The sequence below is a fragment of the Onychostoma macrolepis genome, chromosome 23 (assembly GCF_012432095.1).
Source record: "Onychostoma macrolepis isolate SWU-2019 chromosome 23, ASM1243209v1, whole genome shotgun sequence".
NCBI classification, from domain to species: Eukaryota; Metazoa; Chordata; class Actinopteri; order Cypriniformes; family Cyprinidae; genus Onychostoma; species Onychostoma macrolepis.
In genome coordinates, this window is record NC_081177.1 from 21333103 (window position 1) to 21349488 (window position 16386).

Consider the following 16386-nt stretch of genomic DNA (forward strand, 5'->3'; position numbering starts at 1 on the left):
AATAAAATGAGACATCAGGGCTTAAACCACAGACTGAACTTTACGCCAATGTGCCCAAAATGTAGAAAGAAACTTTTGTGCATGAACCGAACACATTAGCATTAAACTATTAATAGCCTGACTTCATAATGTCAGCTCATTCAAATGACTAAGAGCTGCTGAGAAATGAAATATGGAAAATTCAGATAACATTCTGATCAAGTGCAATGCTAGTAATCTCACTATATAAAGTCTAAAGGGGAATGTGCTCTGAGATTTTTGTTTACACCACTAGTCATCCTGGAAAATCCAGATAAAAACATGGCAGCTGGTTTTACAGTTTTTAGCTGAATGATAACTAAAGATAAATTTAACAATATAGCTATGAAACGTCTGATGGGCTATCAATATTTTTATTTGTTCATCAAAGTGATTCCAATGATATCGTTCCTCTGTGTCATTGTTATAGTTAAAAAGTTGAATATCAATGTTCACACTGTCTTACAGCAGCCCCAAAAAGTCTTTGGACACTTTAGCCACGTTTAAAAATGTAACAAAGCATGTGCATTACATTTGCTATCAAAATATCAAAACAAGACACTTTTATTTTAAAGAAGTATAGCACAAGCACAGATTTCAGTCAAAACATTTCACAAGATAAAGTTTGTTAGGCATAAAAATTTGAAACAAATTCAAATGAAGATAAAGAGTTCAAATGGAGATAAAGTGTTTTGGACACTATATGTTAATATAATGAACTACACCAGTGGTTATTCTTCTAAGACACCTGCGAGAACTTAAGGGGAATTACTTCAAACATCCACAAAAAATAACCACTGTAAAAAAAAAAAAAAAAAATGTTGTTTCAACTTAATAATAATAATTTGTTACCCCGCTGACTTAAAATTTTTAGTTTAGTCAACTAAAATATTCCAGTTTTCACTTAAATTAACATTAAGTAACTTAAAATTTCAAGTTGACTAAACTAAAAATTTTAAGTCAGCGGGGTAACAAATTATTTTAAGTTGAAACAACTTTTTGAAACAATTTTTTTTACAGTGTTCTTGACTGACTATTCCATCAGTCAACTTTGGCTTGCCACTGGTAGTTAATCAGCAGACTTATGAAGCAGCGATAGGTCTTAAAACTAATCTGTAGACATGTCGCCTGCAAATGAGAGCTATCTTGCACGCAAGGCTCAGATAAGCAAGGTCACACTCATAGCCACGGGAACGTACGGGGAGTGATGCAAGACACTATGATCCAAAAGCGCAACTTTTGTTAATAAAAGTTTAATTTCTTCATTTAATATAAGTGAGTTTGTCTTTATTGTTGCTGTGTTTTAAATAAATAAAACATAAATAAAACCCTTTTGAAAGAGGGAAAAGACCTTATTTGGGTTACAATGCAATCCGTCTTATTCATTTTGTTAATAAAAGTTAGATGTCTTCGCATAGGCCTATGCGAATTTGCCATTGTACAAATTTTTGGCTGATGTGTTTTAATTAATAGGTTAATAATTGTAAAGAAAGGGGAAATCCAAAAGACCGTTTATTTATTTGTGTTACAATGCGGGTAAAACACATTTCCCTTATTCATATTGTTAATAAGAGTTCAAAGTTTAATATAAGTGAATTTGTCATTGTACTGTTTTATTGTATAGCCTTTATTATTATTATTAATAATAATAAGCCAAACTAAGCATTCGTTTAAAGTAAGGGGAAAATCCAAAAACCTTTTATTTATTTGTTACAACGCGGGTATGTCTTATTCGTTCTGTTAATAAAAGTTTTATGTTTAATATAAGCTACTTTGTCATTATTGCTGATGTTGTGTATGGGATTTTTTTTCTCTCCCCATTAAGAGTAATACTGAATCAACCATAAGCATTAATTTTGTTCCAAGAATAGGAAAGATCTAACGTTAAAGATCAAAATAAGCGCTACAGATGTGAGATTGGTTGCTGCTGAGGTAAACAGACGCTCTCGATCTTTCTCTGCTGTCTCTTTGCAATGGCTGTAGAAATGGTCCTTAATTCTTGATTTGGCTACGGCACAGACATGTTACAGGTAATAATATGATCAAAAAGTCATGGCAAAAACGACTTCCTAAGTCAGTTTAAGTTGAAACGACTTTCACAATAAATTTGATTCAACTTAATTCATGTTTTACTGTTGCTTATTGTCATTGTACGCTTAGGCATCCTTTTTCTATTAATTTTAATGAACATACAGTCAGGTCCATAAATATTGGGACATCGACACAATTCTAACATTTTTGGCTCTATACACCACCACAATGGATTTCAAATGAAACGAACAAGATGTGCTTTAACTGCAGACTATCAGCTTTAATTTGAGGGTATTTACATCCAAATCAGGTGAACGGTGTAGGAATTACAACAGTTTGCATATGTGCCTCCCACTTGTTAAGGGACCAAAAGTAGTGGGACAATTGGCTTCTCAGCTGTTCCATGGCCAGGTGTGTGTTATTCCCTCATTATCCCAATTACAATGAGCAGATAAAAGGTCCAGAGTTCATTTCAAGTGTGCTATTTGCATTTGGAATCTGTTGCTGTCAACTGTCAAGATGAGATCCAAAGAGCTGTCACTATCAGTGAAGCAAGCCATCATTAGGCTGAAAAACAAAACAAACCCATCAGAGAGATAGCAAAACATTAGGCGTGGCCAAAACAACTGTTTGGAACATTCTTAAAAAGAAGGAACGCACCGGTGAGCTCAGCAACACCAAAAGACCCGGAAGACCACGGAAAACAACTGTGGTGGATGACCGAAGAATTCTTTCCCTGGTGAAGAAAACACCCTTCACAACAGTTGGCCAGATCAAGAACACTGTCCAGGAGGTAGGTGTATGTGTGTCAAAGTCAACAATCAAGAGAAGACTTCACCAGAGTGAATACAGAGGGTTCACCACAAGATGTAAACCATTGGTGAGGAAGGCCAGATTAGAGTTTGCCAAACGACATTTAAAAAAGCCTTCACAGTTCTGGAACAACATCCTATGGACAGATGAGACCAAGATCAACTTGTACCAGAGTGATGGGAAGAGAAGAGTATGGAGAAGGAAAGGAACTGCTCATGATCCTAAGCATCAGTGAAGCGTGGTGGTAGTGTCATGGCGTGGGCATGTATGGCTGCCAGTGGAACTGGTTCTCTTGTATTTATTGATGATGTGACTGCTGACAAAAGCAGCAGGATGAATTCTGAAGTGTTTCGGTCAATATTATCTGCTCATATTCAGCCAAATGCTTCAGAACTCATTGGACGGCCTTCACAGTGCAGATGGACAATGACCTAAAGCATACTGCAAAAGCAACCAAAGAGTTTTTGAAGGGAAAGAAGTGGACTGTTATGCAATGGCCAAGTCAATCACCTGACCTGAATCCGATTGAGCATGCATTTCACTTGCTGAAGACAAAACTGAAGGGAAAATGCCGCAAGAACAAGCAGGAACTGAAGACGGTTGCAGTAGATGCAGTAGATGCACCAAGGATGAAACCCAGCGTCTGGTGATGTCTATGCGTTCCAGACTTCAGGCTGTAATTGACTGCAAAGGATTTGCAACCAAGTATTAAAAAGTGAAAGTTTGATTTATGATTTATTATTCTGTCCCATTACTTTTGGTCCCTTAACAAGTGGGAGGCACATATGCAAACTGTTGTAATTCCTACACTGTTCACCTGATTTGGATGTAAATACCATCAAATTAAAGCTGACAGTCTGCAGTTAAAGCACATCTTGTTCGTTTCATTTGAAATCCATTGTGGTGGTGTATAGAGCCAAAAATGTTAGAATTGTGTCGATGTCCCAATATTTATGGACCTGACTGTACAAATTAATAAAATGAGTTACATTTACTTATTTTTAACATCGCACCCCCAGCCCCCCCATTTTTTCTTGGGCAACATGCCAGGTGGTGCTGCAGCACCCTCAGCACCCTCAGCACCCCTACTTCCCGCGGTAATGGTCACACTGCAGGTTTATTTACCTATCCGCTGAAAGGCTGCAGGACCTACCTTTTGTCTCAGGCGTGAGAGAGGTCTTGGAGACGTGGAGGTGGGTTTCTTTACAGCATGAAGGAACAGGTTTCAACAGGAATCAGGGGCGTTGCTGAACTCTGCCACATTTCTGTTTGAAAACCACTACGACAGCCCCCACAAGCCATCTCAAAATCTCCCGCCTCGTTTTGGGGGTCAATTGTTCATTTGGGTTTGACATTTTTTCTTGAAGGCTACCTTCTGGCCAGAAGGAGGGGAATGTGAGGATCCCTGAGGAGGTGTAAATTGTTCTCATTCTTTCCTATGTGACATGAAACAACAGCTTTCAAGTCCAACAAATCTACATGCATGCTTCTGTTAAAGTTGACGACTAAAGATTAATCAGGAAATGTACTGGGTATGGATATAAAATTAACATGCTAATTTAATGTGATTAATTAAAATAATGTTGTGAAAAAAAACCCCTGAAATTAATCATGTTAATCATTAATCATTAGTGTTTTTGTCAGCCAATAATTCAGTGTCTCTTGGAAATGTAATTCATTTCAATTATGAATTATCAATTAAAAAATTTTTTAAGCAATTTACAGTACTAGCATTAAGCAATAACATCACAGAAAACAAGTCTAATATCAAAGTGTTTCCTCACAATGCTTGGAATTTCTGAGCTAAACGAAGGTGAACAGAAATTAACTATTGACCCTGAAGTTCAAACAAAAATCAGCCAATCTTATCTTCAGTTTCAATATTCCCGACTATTGTCACGTTAACCTCACTTATTTGTCAACATCCTCTCCTTGAACTCCTCAAAGTTCACTGCTTCGTTATGAAGAAGAGTGATCTACTCCTTATCCTCTCTTCTCAAAAAATGCTGTTGAAATGCTCTGCTAATATTTGAGAGGGGAGTGGAGGAAACTCTGAACTGCCCTGCGACGCTTACAGCCAATAAAGGAGATAAGAGCAGTCTGCTCAAGACTGAAATCAGGAAAGGAAGAGATAGAAAAAGCAAAATCAGTGCTACTATTTGGAGAATGCATGGTGAGATGAAGGCTGTGGACCGGTAGTGACCTGTAGATACACTGTGAGCAAAACCGGAACACATGAGGAACCGAACTAACATGTCAATAAGAAACTCACACTGGTCAATTATTTTTAAAGCAGAAATGTATATGGAGAGGTTGTGTCTGCTGATCCTTCCAGCAGAGAAGATCCTCCATGTCTCCAAAAAAAGTCTTTCCAAACAGCATCCTTTCCAAAGAGGGCAAAACCAGTGATTTTTGAAAGGAAAATGCTGTTGTGAAGTTGGGATTGGAGCATTCATGACCTCAGTTAGAAATGCATACAATGGCAAAATGCCTATAAATAGTGAAATCTAACAGAATAAATTCTATAAGACTCTGCACACATACTTACTACCCAATGCAATGGAGATTATGCCAAGAGAATATGCAAACAACAGTTAGACTAGACGTGTCTAATCTTTAGATCTTGTTTACCTACTAGAGAGCCTTCATCCGTGGAAATGAAGTGAAGGTTCAGAATCAAACACATCTGCCACACAGGGAGATGTGCAAAGTTCTCCCAGATGTTCAGAGGATCTATTTAAACCTGTCAGCTAAGTGTTTCTTTGTAAAGAAACCTTACAATAAAACCCTACTCCAATAATAAATATAATAAAATACAATAAAACATAAAAGTATTAAATTGTATTATTTAAAATAAATACAATAATTTTTCAAAATGTATAATTTTTTTGGGCCAGTGAAATTCATGACATCGTCACAATCATGCACATTAACATACGAATGCTTGTGTTTATAGATTTACCCCTATTCAGTATTCAGCAACTTGACTAGCCCTGATGAATGATTTTGACACTGATACACAGGGTTTAGCAAAACATAACAGATATTCACATATAGAAAGGGTTTTGCTCAAAAGGTATAGTACAGGTCTGTTTACTCTGTGGGTTTGCACCTTTCGGATAATGTATATCAAAATTACAACAGTTTTCAGCTTTCTGAACATTGAAAGTGGGCATCTGGGAAATAATAAAATGCTACAAAAGTGTAGAATATGGCCCCTTTAATAAATAATAGGAGGTGAGCAGAGGTCAGCAGTGTGTTCAGTGTCAGTGAAGATATATGCATCTGGGATTTAAATGGGGCCACTGCCAACAGGGATGCTGGGGGAAAGACCACAGACAAAACCGTTGGTCATGATCGATGGCTGAAGTCGAGGTAGAGGGCTCGGAAGAATTTAGGCCAAGAGTTCAGATCCCTGCTGTTTCTGAATTAATGATGGTTCACACTCATGCACGAGACACTCTCAATCATGGACGTCTGTTATATACTAGCCTGCTCATATTAAAGGGAAGGGCAACTAGGGCTCTGACTAACAGGAAGGATTGGATCATAAAGTTTTTCCTTGTGTCCTTGTCTCCATGGTTACCTCCTATTACGGTCAGATTGCGCGGGATTGTCTTTTCTTCTCTCTCCCATTAACAGGCTCATTTTCATGCTTGGTAAACACCATGAAAGCGTGGGTGAGAAAAAGGGTGGACGTTTGTATGCATGTTTGCATGTGCATCTGTTAGCGTGTGCATGACAAACAGGAACGAGACAACTTAAGTTTAAACAGAAAAAGAGAAATAAGGAGGAATGCAAGAGGAGAGGTGCATCATAAGATGCATGCATAAGAGTATCTCAGAAGAGACATTATTCATAATATCAGCTCATGCTGGATATTGATCTTCAGGTCTGACAGATAGAAAGCATGGTGTGCTTTCCAGTGGAAAAAGTAAAGGAAAAGCAAGGGAAGATACTGAAAACTGCACAATGGGAACTTTGTTTGCCAAGGTATGCAGGCCACACACTGGGACGTCCCATACCTGAGACTACGGAAAGCACACACACACACTTACTTTGACAAGGTAGATCTTGTACCTGAGGCATAATGCACTGTCAGTGGAAAATTAGTGTTATTGTACATACAAAAAAAATGTGTGAAAATCAATTCATTTTCCTATCCTTTCCAAACCTGTATGACTTTCTTTCATGTGTGGAAGGAAGGCAAAAGAAGACATTTTGAAAAAGATTAAAAGTGTTTTGTTCAGTGAAAGTCAATGGGATTTAATTTATTTTGGACCCCACTGACTTTTAATACAATTTGAAAATATCTTATAAATATCTAAAAATAAACATTATTTAAAACATCTTCTTTTATATTCAACAAAAGAAAGTAAATCGTACAATTTTAGAATTACATTTTGGGTGAACTGTCACTTTAAGCTAGCTCCTGATCATATGATCTCAACATAATGGCAGGAAAACTGATGCCAAGCAATGATAGGGAGAGCAACTGACTGTTTTAATAGACCAAGAGAGAGAAAAAATGATACATCCAGCTCTACAACATTGCCATTGGATAAACTCAGTCCTTACTCAATAAGAGGAAAACTTTAGTTCTGTCCGGCTCTCACGGCTGGCATCATGCCCATCTCCGCGCATGGCACACAATGGGGCACCTTAGTCCCCATTGAGTCCCACTCAACACCACCCCCCACAATACACTCAAACACACTCACTCAGAGTACGGTGCAGCTCAGGATTACACTTCGCCTATTTTTAACTATTGTTTCACAAGCAACAAAAGGGCCCAGAAAAGGGCACAGGATTCCTGCTATGGTTATGAAGATATGAGTATTTTTTAGGTATTCGATGTTTCAAAGGTTCTGAGAACTCGCAATACACTTTAGCATAAAGTGCAAACTTCTGCACACAGTCAATTTTACTTGTGTAAACAAGCATGTTTAAAAAATAGAAGGAAAATAAGAAATAAACAACCCTGTATATTTAAAAGAGTGATGAAAGTATCCCTGACAGGCTTGATTATTGTTTTGATGCAGTGTGGGGTATAATTTAGACCTGTTTCCTGTTGGGATGGGATCCATCCATGATCTTCCGCAAATGATTACAGGTTGATGTCTGAATACTTCAGGCAAGAGCTTAAGTAATGAATCATCACATTTAGGCTTAGCTAAGTACATTAGTAGTTATTTCCCAGGCATTTATGTGCTAACAGCAAGACAGTTTGTTTTTGTCTCTAATACTTAACTCTGAGTGATATTAAACTAATGTGCCCTGAGGGATCACACACACATAAATGAGGTTACATTAACAGTGAGCATTTGGCTAGGAGAGGTCCTGCAATAAAGTGGAAAACAATTTTTGGCTTAAAGGTACTGTAAGCGTGTGTTCCATTAGACTGAATTAGACTGCTGCCCTGCCTTCAACCGCACAATTGTCTCCAAAACCTGCCCTAGCTATGTCAGCAAACCTGAATACATCAAATATGTCATCAGGCAGTCCACATTGTCAAAGCTTGCATATATTTTGTACAGATTTCATTTTGTTTTTGCATGTATAGGCTAATTTAATTATTTTACCCAGAGATAATTCAATTCAATAATTAAATTTGACCCTGGACCACAAAACCAGTCTTAAATCGCTGGGGTATATTTTTAGCAATAGCCAAAAATGCATTGTATGGGTCAAAATTATCCATTTTTATTTTATGCCAAAAATCATTAGGATATTAAGAAAAGATCATGTTCCATGAAGATATTTAGTGAATTTCCTACTGTAAATATATCAAAACATTTTTCATCAGTAATATGCATAGCTAAGAACTTCATTCAGACAACTTTAAAGGTGATTTTCTCAGTATTTTGATTTTTTTGCACCCTCAGATTCCAGATTTTCAAATAGTCAGCCAAATATTGTCCGATCCTAACAAACCATACATCAATGGAAAGCTTATTTATTCAGCTTTCAGGTGATGTAGAAACCTCAATTTCGAAAAATTGACACTTAAGACTGGTTTTGTGGTCCAGGGTCACAAATAATTAAATTCAGCCATTTACAACCTAAATATAGTTTTGTATTTAGATTAAAAAAATACTACATTTACTTAGCTCACTTATCGATTATCAGCTCACTATCAGAAAAAAGTATTAGTTCAAATGATTTGATTTACTGACACCAAACCTGGAATGTGTTTCTTTGAACTTTTTCAGTACCTTTAAAGTAAGCTTGTTAACATGAACGAATCTGCTGGAAAAAACCTGCATAAACACTGGTTAATACTCCATTGCATATTGCAGAAAAAATATGCAAAAAGTGTTTGGAGTCATTTAACAGGCAGAAAAAGAGAGCGAGCGAGAGAAGCAAGACATAAACTTTGGTTGTGATGGGAAGGGTCGTTTTCTCCCAGAACAGGTTGAGACAGATATTGAGTGACTAACATTCCAATCTAATTCATCTGCTCTGAGGGGTCAGAAAGAGTCTCATACCTTTGTTAGAGGAAAGCAGCATCACTATTACTGCTCCTCATACTTCAGTTATAGCTCTGAACAAACCCCTAACTATACAATATTAAACTTTTGGTGTTTAACTACGAGCAACCATCTATTAACCATTATTCAGTCATTAGTAACTACATAGCTGTCACGTGTCTACCCGTCTGAAGTTCCTGTCTGTCCTTATTTGGTTTGGTTCCGTTTCTCATTAGTGATTGTCGATTCATTGTCCCCACCTGAGTTTCATTATCTTGTTTGCTCTTTTGTTCCTGTCTGTTTATAAGCCCTCTGTCCTCCCTCTTTATTTTGTCCGATCTGAAGTTATTAAATGGGAAATGTGAGTTGATGCTGTTTCGTTCTCCTGTCTTTCATTTATAATTTTACTACAACCACACACCCGTGACAGAAGATCGGACTGTAACCGAAACGGACTCGATGACGGCGGAGGAAAGGTTGTGGGGTTTACTGCAGGCCAGTCGGAGATTGGAGCGGTATGTGGAGGACTTCTGTGAGCTAGTTCACCAGCTGGACTGGCGCGACGCCGCTTTCGGTGCGTGCTTTCTGCGGGGGCTGGACGAAGACACGATCCGTTGCGATCTTCCTGCCTCGGAGTTTCCCCTGATAGAACTTATTAATCTTGTACTGTTTTTGAATGGTTCCGACTTCGAAGTTTACGAAGTACAGGGCCATCGTAAGTCTTGTCGTCCAGCCCACTTAGAAGCAGGCCGCATCGCGCCAGCTCACGGCATGCCCAGAACCCCCACATATCGCGCCAAACGCTCTGACTGCCTGCCCGACCCCAAATACCCCCGTGTCCTCCAGAGTACCTCCCTCATCCTCAGCTCTAATGGCCTACCGCCGCCAAAGAGTCGCACAAGGAGCATGGCAAGCCTGCCGCCGTTCGCGGCCACCGCAAGCCCGTCGCCAAAGAGTATGGCAAGCCCGCCGACCAAGAATATGGTCAGCCTTCCTGTGCCTCCGCTGGTCCCGTCCAGCCCTCCTGTGCCTCCGCTGGTCCCGTCCAGCTCGTCTGTGTCTCCGCTGGTTCCGTCCAGCTCCATGCCACGAAGGCGCCTCCCTATCTCCGCGCTGCCAGAGCGCATCCAAGAGTTCGAGCTTCAAGAGCGCCCCCCAGTGCCTGCGCCACGAAGGCGCCCCCAAGAATCCACGCTTTCAGAGCGCAGCCAAGAATCCGCGCTTCAAGAGCGCCCCCCCAGTGCCTGCGCCATGAAGACGCCTCCCTAGCTCCGCGCTGCCAGAGCGCATCCAAGAGTTTGCGCTTCCAGAGCGCCCCCCAGTGCCTACGCCATGAAGGCGCCCCCAAGAATCCGCGCTTCCAGAGCGCCCCCAAGTCTCCGCTGGTTCCGTCCAGCTCCGCGCTGCCCGAGACTGAAAACCCCTAAATTCACCCTTAAAATTTTGGGGGGGGGGGCTATTCCCTTGAGAATCCTGCTCTGTCTTGGGCGCTCAAGCTCCCGGATCCCCCATGGCCTCCCAAGTTCCCTGCTCCGCCGAGGCCACCCGAGTACACGGATCCGCCATGGTCTCTAAGTGTCTCCTGTTCCGCCCTGGATGCCTCCCCAGTATCCCTGTCCTGCACCGGCTTCCAGGGCGCCCACCCCCCCTGGAAGGAGGTACTGTCACGTGTCTACCCGTCTGAAGTTCCTGTCTGTCCTTATTTGGTTTGGTTCCGTTTCTCATTATTGATTGTCGATTCATTGTCCCCACCTGAGTTTCATTATCTTGTTTGCTCTTTTGTTCCTGTCTGTTTATAAGCCCTCTGTCCTCCCTCATTATTTTGTCCGATCTTAAGTTATTAAATGGGAAAAGTGAGTTGATGCTGTTTCGTTCTCCTGTCTTTCATTTATAATTTTACTACAACCACACACCCGTGACAATAGCAGCATGCTAAAAACCACTCAGATCACATAGCAATGCCTTGTCAGCCTCCTAAAACAATTGTGCAACTCACATTTTCTACAGATGAAGATTTGATGGTATTAACACATGTAGCACATCTCTCTCACTCTCTCTGCTCAGTGATGTGTGTATGAAAATTCATGTATTGCTTTTTAACAAGCTGGTGCACTGAAAAAACACCAGCCACATAAAAGAACTCAGTACAAAGCCAGTCACTGCTCTCTGCCTCCATTCAGAGAGAGAGAGAGGGGGAGGGAGAGAGAGATTGAGAGAGAAAAGAAAGTAGGTTGTACAGGGCTTAGACTGTCACATATTACAGCCATGTTCAGCTGAACGAGACCAAAACTACATAGCCAGATTATACACACAGCAATACTGCTCTGAGAGACAAGACTAAATATATAACAGCTACTCAACTGATAAAAGTAAGATAAGATTTTTTTTAATGAAAGAAATGTATATTTTATTCAGCAAGGATGCATTTAATTGAATGAAAATAAAAGTGACTATGTATTATAAATGCATTTACTATGTAGTAAATGCATTTATAATGATACAAAAGATTACTATTTCAATGTAAATGTAACTAATATTTAACTTTCTACTCATCAAAGAATCCTGGAAAAACAAAGAAATGAATCAGCACAACTGTTTTCAACATTGATAAATAAGAAATGTTTCTTGAGCATCAAATCAGCATATTAGAAAGACTTCTGAAAGATCATGTGACACTGAAGACTAGACTAATGATTCAGAAAATTCAGCTTTGCATCACAGGAATAAATTAGCATTTAAAATATATTCAAATAGAAAACAGTTATTTTAAATTGCTATAATAGTTGACAATACGGTATTACTGTTATTACTGTATTTTTGATCAAATAATGCAGCTTTGGAGAGCATAAGAGAAAAATGTACAAATCTCAAAACTTACACAATGTTAGTCTCTAAACAATATTTTTTTTTGGTTTTGTATCACTTTGTTAACGTTTTCTGCTCACATAATAAAACAAGTAGGCTACTCAAAATTGAATTACTATTACATGTACATTTATTCAATTTGTGTTGTGGTTCTGCTCACTAAAATTTTTAAGTAGTCTCAGACAGAATGTGCAGACTTTCCCCAATTACTACATTGATTTTCGTGGAAATTTAGTAAAATGGATTCAAACATGGATTGCAGCTGTAATAATATGTAATAAAAGAATATTGAATAGGGAATCTGTATAACTTGACAGCCTTTTCGGTTTTTCTGTGTGTGCAGATTCTTTGTGAGCTGAGGTAATACATCTCTTAACAAAAATACAGTCATAAAATAAGATGTGATCCAAGCTTCTCGTAGTAATGCCTTGTAGCTTGATCGTTAATTGCTTCCCATTAAATCCAGACAAACCACTTCTTGAGACACGAGGCTAGACTGTGTCTAAAGAGCCTGGAATTCAATAGAGAAGCTTTAGTTGGCAGTAAATTGCTTCCCTTCCTCTCTTTCTCATTTGGGAAGCATATAAGCTATATGCAGCGGTGCTGACTGTTTATGTAGAAGCCACTGGGAATGCTGGGGGAGAGCATGAGTAATGTTTATTTACCATGACAGTTTTGAAAGTAATAATCTTAAATGGCCCCTGGCTGGTCTGCTATTCACAAACAACAGCCTTTAATACACAAGACCAAGATGTGAATTGTTCAGAGCAAAAAAAAAACACCTCTAGATACTCCAGACTCGAGTATGAATGGATGAGATTCAACTTAGGGTCCACCCTTGAAATTCTACACTCATGTGCAATCCACAAAAGCGCCTGCTGTAGCCGAGTATCAGATGACTCTACTGTACGCTGAATAATCCGAACACGATATGTGTGTGTGGGTGGGGGTGTGATAGAGTTGACAAATGTAAGGAATGCATCAGTAACATACCTGTCCTAAGTCCAAAGTGACGTTGACCTCGTTGTATTTTGTACTGCGGGAGAGAGGAGGGCTTTGCCACCATCGCTCGGTGCCATCGATGGCATTGTTGATGGGATGCGCTCTGTTAGTGTCTTCTGAGGTGCAGATGTCACAGTACTGGCCCTGATAACACAGGAAGTTCAATTAAGTCCCTGTCATAATAAATTGCACACTTAAGATTTGTGGACATCAATCATGCCAACAATAATTCATCGAATAATAAAGTAAAGAGTTATAACTGAACACTTCAAGCATTTTAAAGAGCTGATACCTGTACAAAGTGATCTGCAAAGTTAGAATTATGGCATGCAAATTAAAATTCAGCATCAAATTTTTGGGCATGTTTGCACCACTAGCTGATTTGCATAATTTTTTTAGTGAATGCAGAATGCATGTGCAAATAAATGACTATTTACAGATGTAATTCCTTCTTTGAGGATTCCCCCTTCATTTCCTTCACCTTTTATCTGTTTATTTCTGATAATACAGACTGGAGGACAACATTAAAACATATTTTCTATGATAAGCTGAGTTGTATAAACTGAAAAAGATGCACAGACTAGGCAAAATAAAACAAAAATCCTTTGAAACGGTGATCAGCAAATAGTTTTAGACACCTGTTGCTTAGCTGGATTTGTAGGGGTTTACTCTGCAGGACATTTTGGAACAATGTTTTTCTTCAAACATTGGAAGAAACCAAAGAATTCACTCCCTTCATTATGCAACTTCTGGCAACACAAACCCATTTTTATTATTATTTATAGCTATTTATACCTGGCTAGGAAAACAGATTCATGTATAACAGTATACATGAACTAACAGGAGTGAAATCGATCAGAAATACAACTAATTATGTTAAGACCACCCATGTGTGAAGGTTTCAGAGACTGATGAGATAAGATTTCCTTTGACTAGCAATTAATTTAGCCTTTACTTACAGCCAATTACCATGGTTACTATAATTGCTGTTATTACTGTAAAATAATCATAAATTAATATGAGATCTCCTTCAAACAGTGCTTACAAAAATCTTTGTTTTCACTAGTTTTACTGTAGTACATCTAAAATAATATTTCAAATACCTGAATCATTCTGACTACATTTAGCATTTTTCTAAACAAGTGCACATCACTGTTTTTACTGCATAACATAATAACAGAAACTATGGTTATAGTTTGGATACTGATGATGAGTATAAAATGATTGTGACTTTAGTTAAAGTGCAGTAAAAATGGACTGCAGGCATGTGATGTTGTGTCTTGAGATGATAACCACAGGTGCCTGCAACAATTGATCAGGTCGCAACATTTTATTAACATATTCTTTGAAGTGTGGTGCAAATCTGTGTGCGTGTGTGCCTCCCTCAAGGTCTTATATGAAATGCCACACATTCCTCTGGGAAAATCCCAGTAGCAGTGCTACACGGGGGTTGCGTTTTACTCTTTACAATGTTTAAACATTTCACTCACTCGCCAACAAGCCTGCTGCTTATGAAGCTTCAGTAGGGGTCTCTTATGAGGAACCATAGCGCTTTATAGGGGTCTCTGGCCTTTTCACCTTAAGCAGGTGCTCTCAAAAAAAGATCAAGATAATGCACAGTTCCTCAGTCCCAAAGCACTGTCCTGACTTTACAAAAAAAAATAAATGACCATGCTTTTGGACAGGGCACTAATAAGTCCATTATACATGATAAAAAATTATGGTAATAAATCTTTAGAACGTGTATTATGGCAGTTGGAATACCAATTAAACTAATATGTGACCCTGGACCACAAAACCAAGGGTTAATTTTTTTAAACTGAGATTTATATATAATCTGAAAGCTGAATAAAAATAAGCTTTCCATTGATGTATGGTTTGTTAGGATAGGACAGTATTTGGCCGAGATACAAGTATTTGAAAATCTGCAATCTTAGGGTGCAAAAAAAAAATAAAAAATAAATAAATAATCAGATATTGAGAAAATCGCCTTTAAAGTTGTCCAAATCAAGTTCTTAGCAATGCATACTAACAATCAAACATTTTATTTTTATACATTTACGGTAGGAAATTTACAAAATATCTTAATGGAACATGATCTTTACTTTGCATAAAAGAAAAATCTATAATTTTGACCCATACAATGTATTGTTGGCTATTGCTACAAATATACCCGTGCTACTTAAGACTGGTTTTGTGGTCCAGGGTCACATATGGTAATTCAGCACTATGGGAGCACCTGTTATGTAGCTATAAAAATTATAAAAAAAAAAAAAAAAGTGCATTTCACAAAGTCAAATAGAGTCCAATATTAGCTAGAACTAAAACAAACTAACATCAAAATGTGCTTTTATCTATTTTTAGTAATGTAAACCTAAGAACAGTAAGTATTTCCCACATCTTTACCTGAATAGTCTGGCTTGGATCCCCTGACACGGGCCCCCCGACCAGTTTGCAGTACAGGTCTTGAATCGGCTGCTGGCTCTCGTCCACGCCGCAGGTTGCCGTGGCCGTGATTTTAGTCCCCTCCGCTAGATTAAAATACGGTGGGTGCAGACTGAATCCGTTCACGCCGTTGATGGGCAACTCCTGCGCCGTTAAAGCTTCAGTGAGCAGCAGCGACAGAAACACCAGCACCGGTCCCCTCGCCATCTTCACCTGTGCCGCACACGCAACGCTGCTACAGCCGGTCAAAATATCCACGGAGCGCTTGCTGTGGGGTTAGTCAAGGACATTTGGAGAGACCCAGTACACGGAAAGCAGTTTCGGTTTCTCTGCGTGTGTAAGGCACAATAATAGGCAGATACGCAGCTCGGTGGGCACCTTCTCTCTCGGTCTCTGCCTCTGTGCTGCTGGGCTCGGTTCAGAGAGGGCAGTGCACTGAGTCAGTGTGTGTGTGTGTGTGTGTGAGAGAGGGCAGTGCAGTGCGTGTGCAGTCCTGTCTCTCTCTCACACACCGAGGGACCCACTGAATAAGTGTTATGTCATTGCTGAGGACCCTATTTCTGCGCATTTATAAAACGAGGGACAAAACTTCTGTCATTTACTCACCCATATTGTTCTGTGGGACAAAAATTATAAAGTTATCAAGTCTTTTTTGGCCACGAATGGACACAATAACGCCATAAAAATATTATAAAGTCGCGGTGCGCTATATTACTAATCATATACATTTTCCAAAGACATA

General features: G+C 39.1%; 1 protein-coding gene across 2 annotated transcripts in view; it reads right to left on the bottom strand.

Moving 5' to 3' along the window:
* The window catches only part of lama5 (laminin, alpha 5), a 91955-nt gene extending 75796 nt beyond the window's left edge, over window positions 1–16159 (bottom strand). For both annotated transcript variants that reach the window (XM_058762852.1, XM_058762851.1), the window contains exons 1-2: window positions 15606–16159; window positions 13191–13343 (exon numbers count right to left, since the gene is read on the bottom strand). In XM_058762852.1, the coding sequence (XP_058618835.1) occupies window positions 13191–13343; window positions 15606–15851 (399 nt within the window). In that variant the 5' untranslated portion in view covers window positions 15852–16159. The remainder of the gene's footprint in view (window positions 1–13190; window positions 13344–15605) is intronic.
* Window positions 16160–16386: the final 227 nt, after the last annotated feature.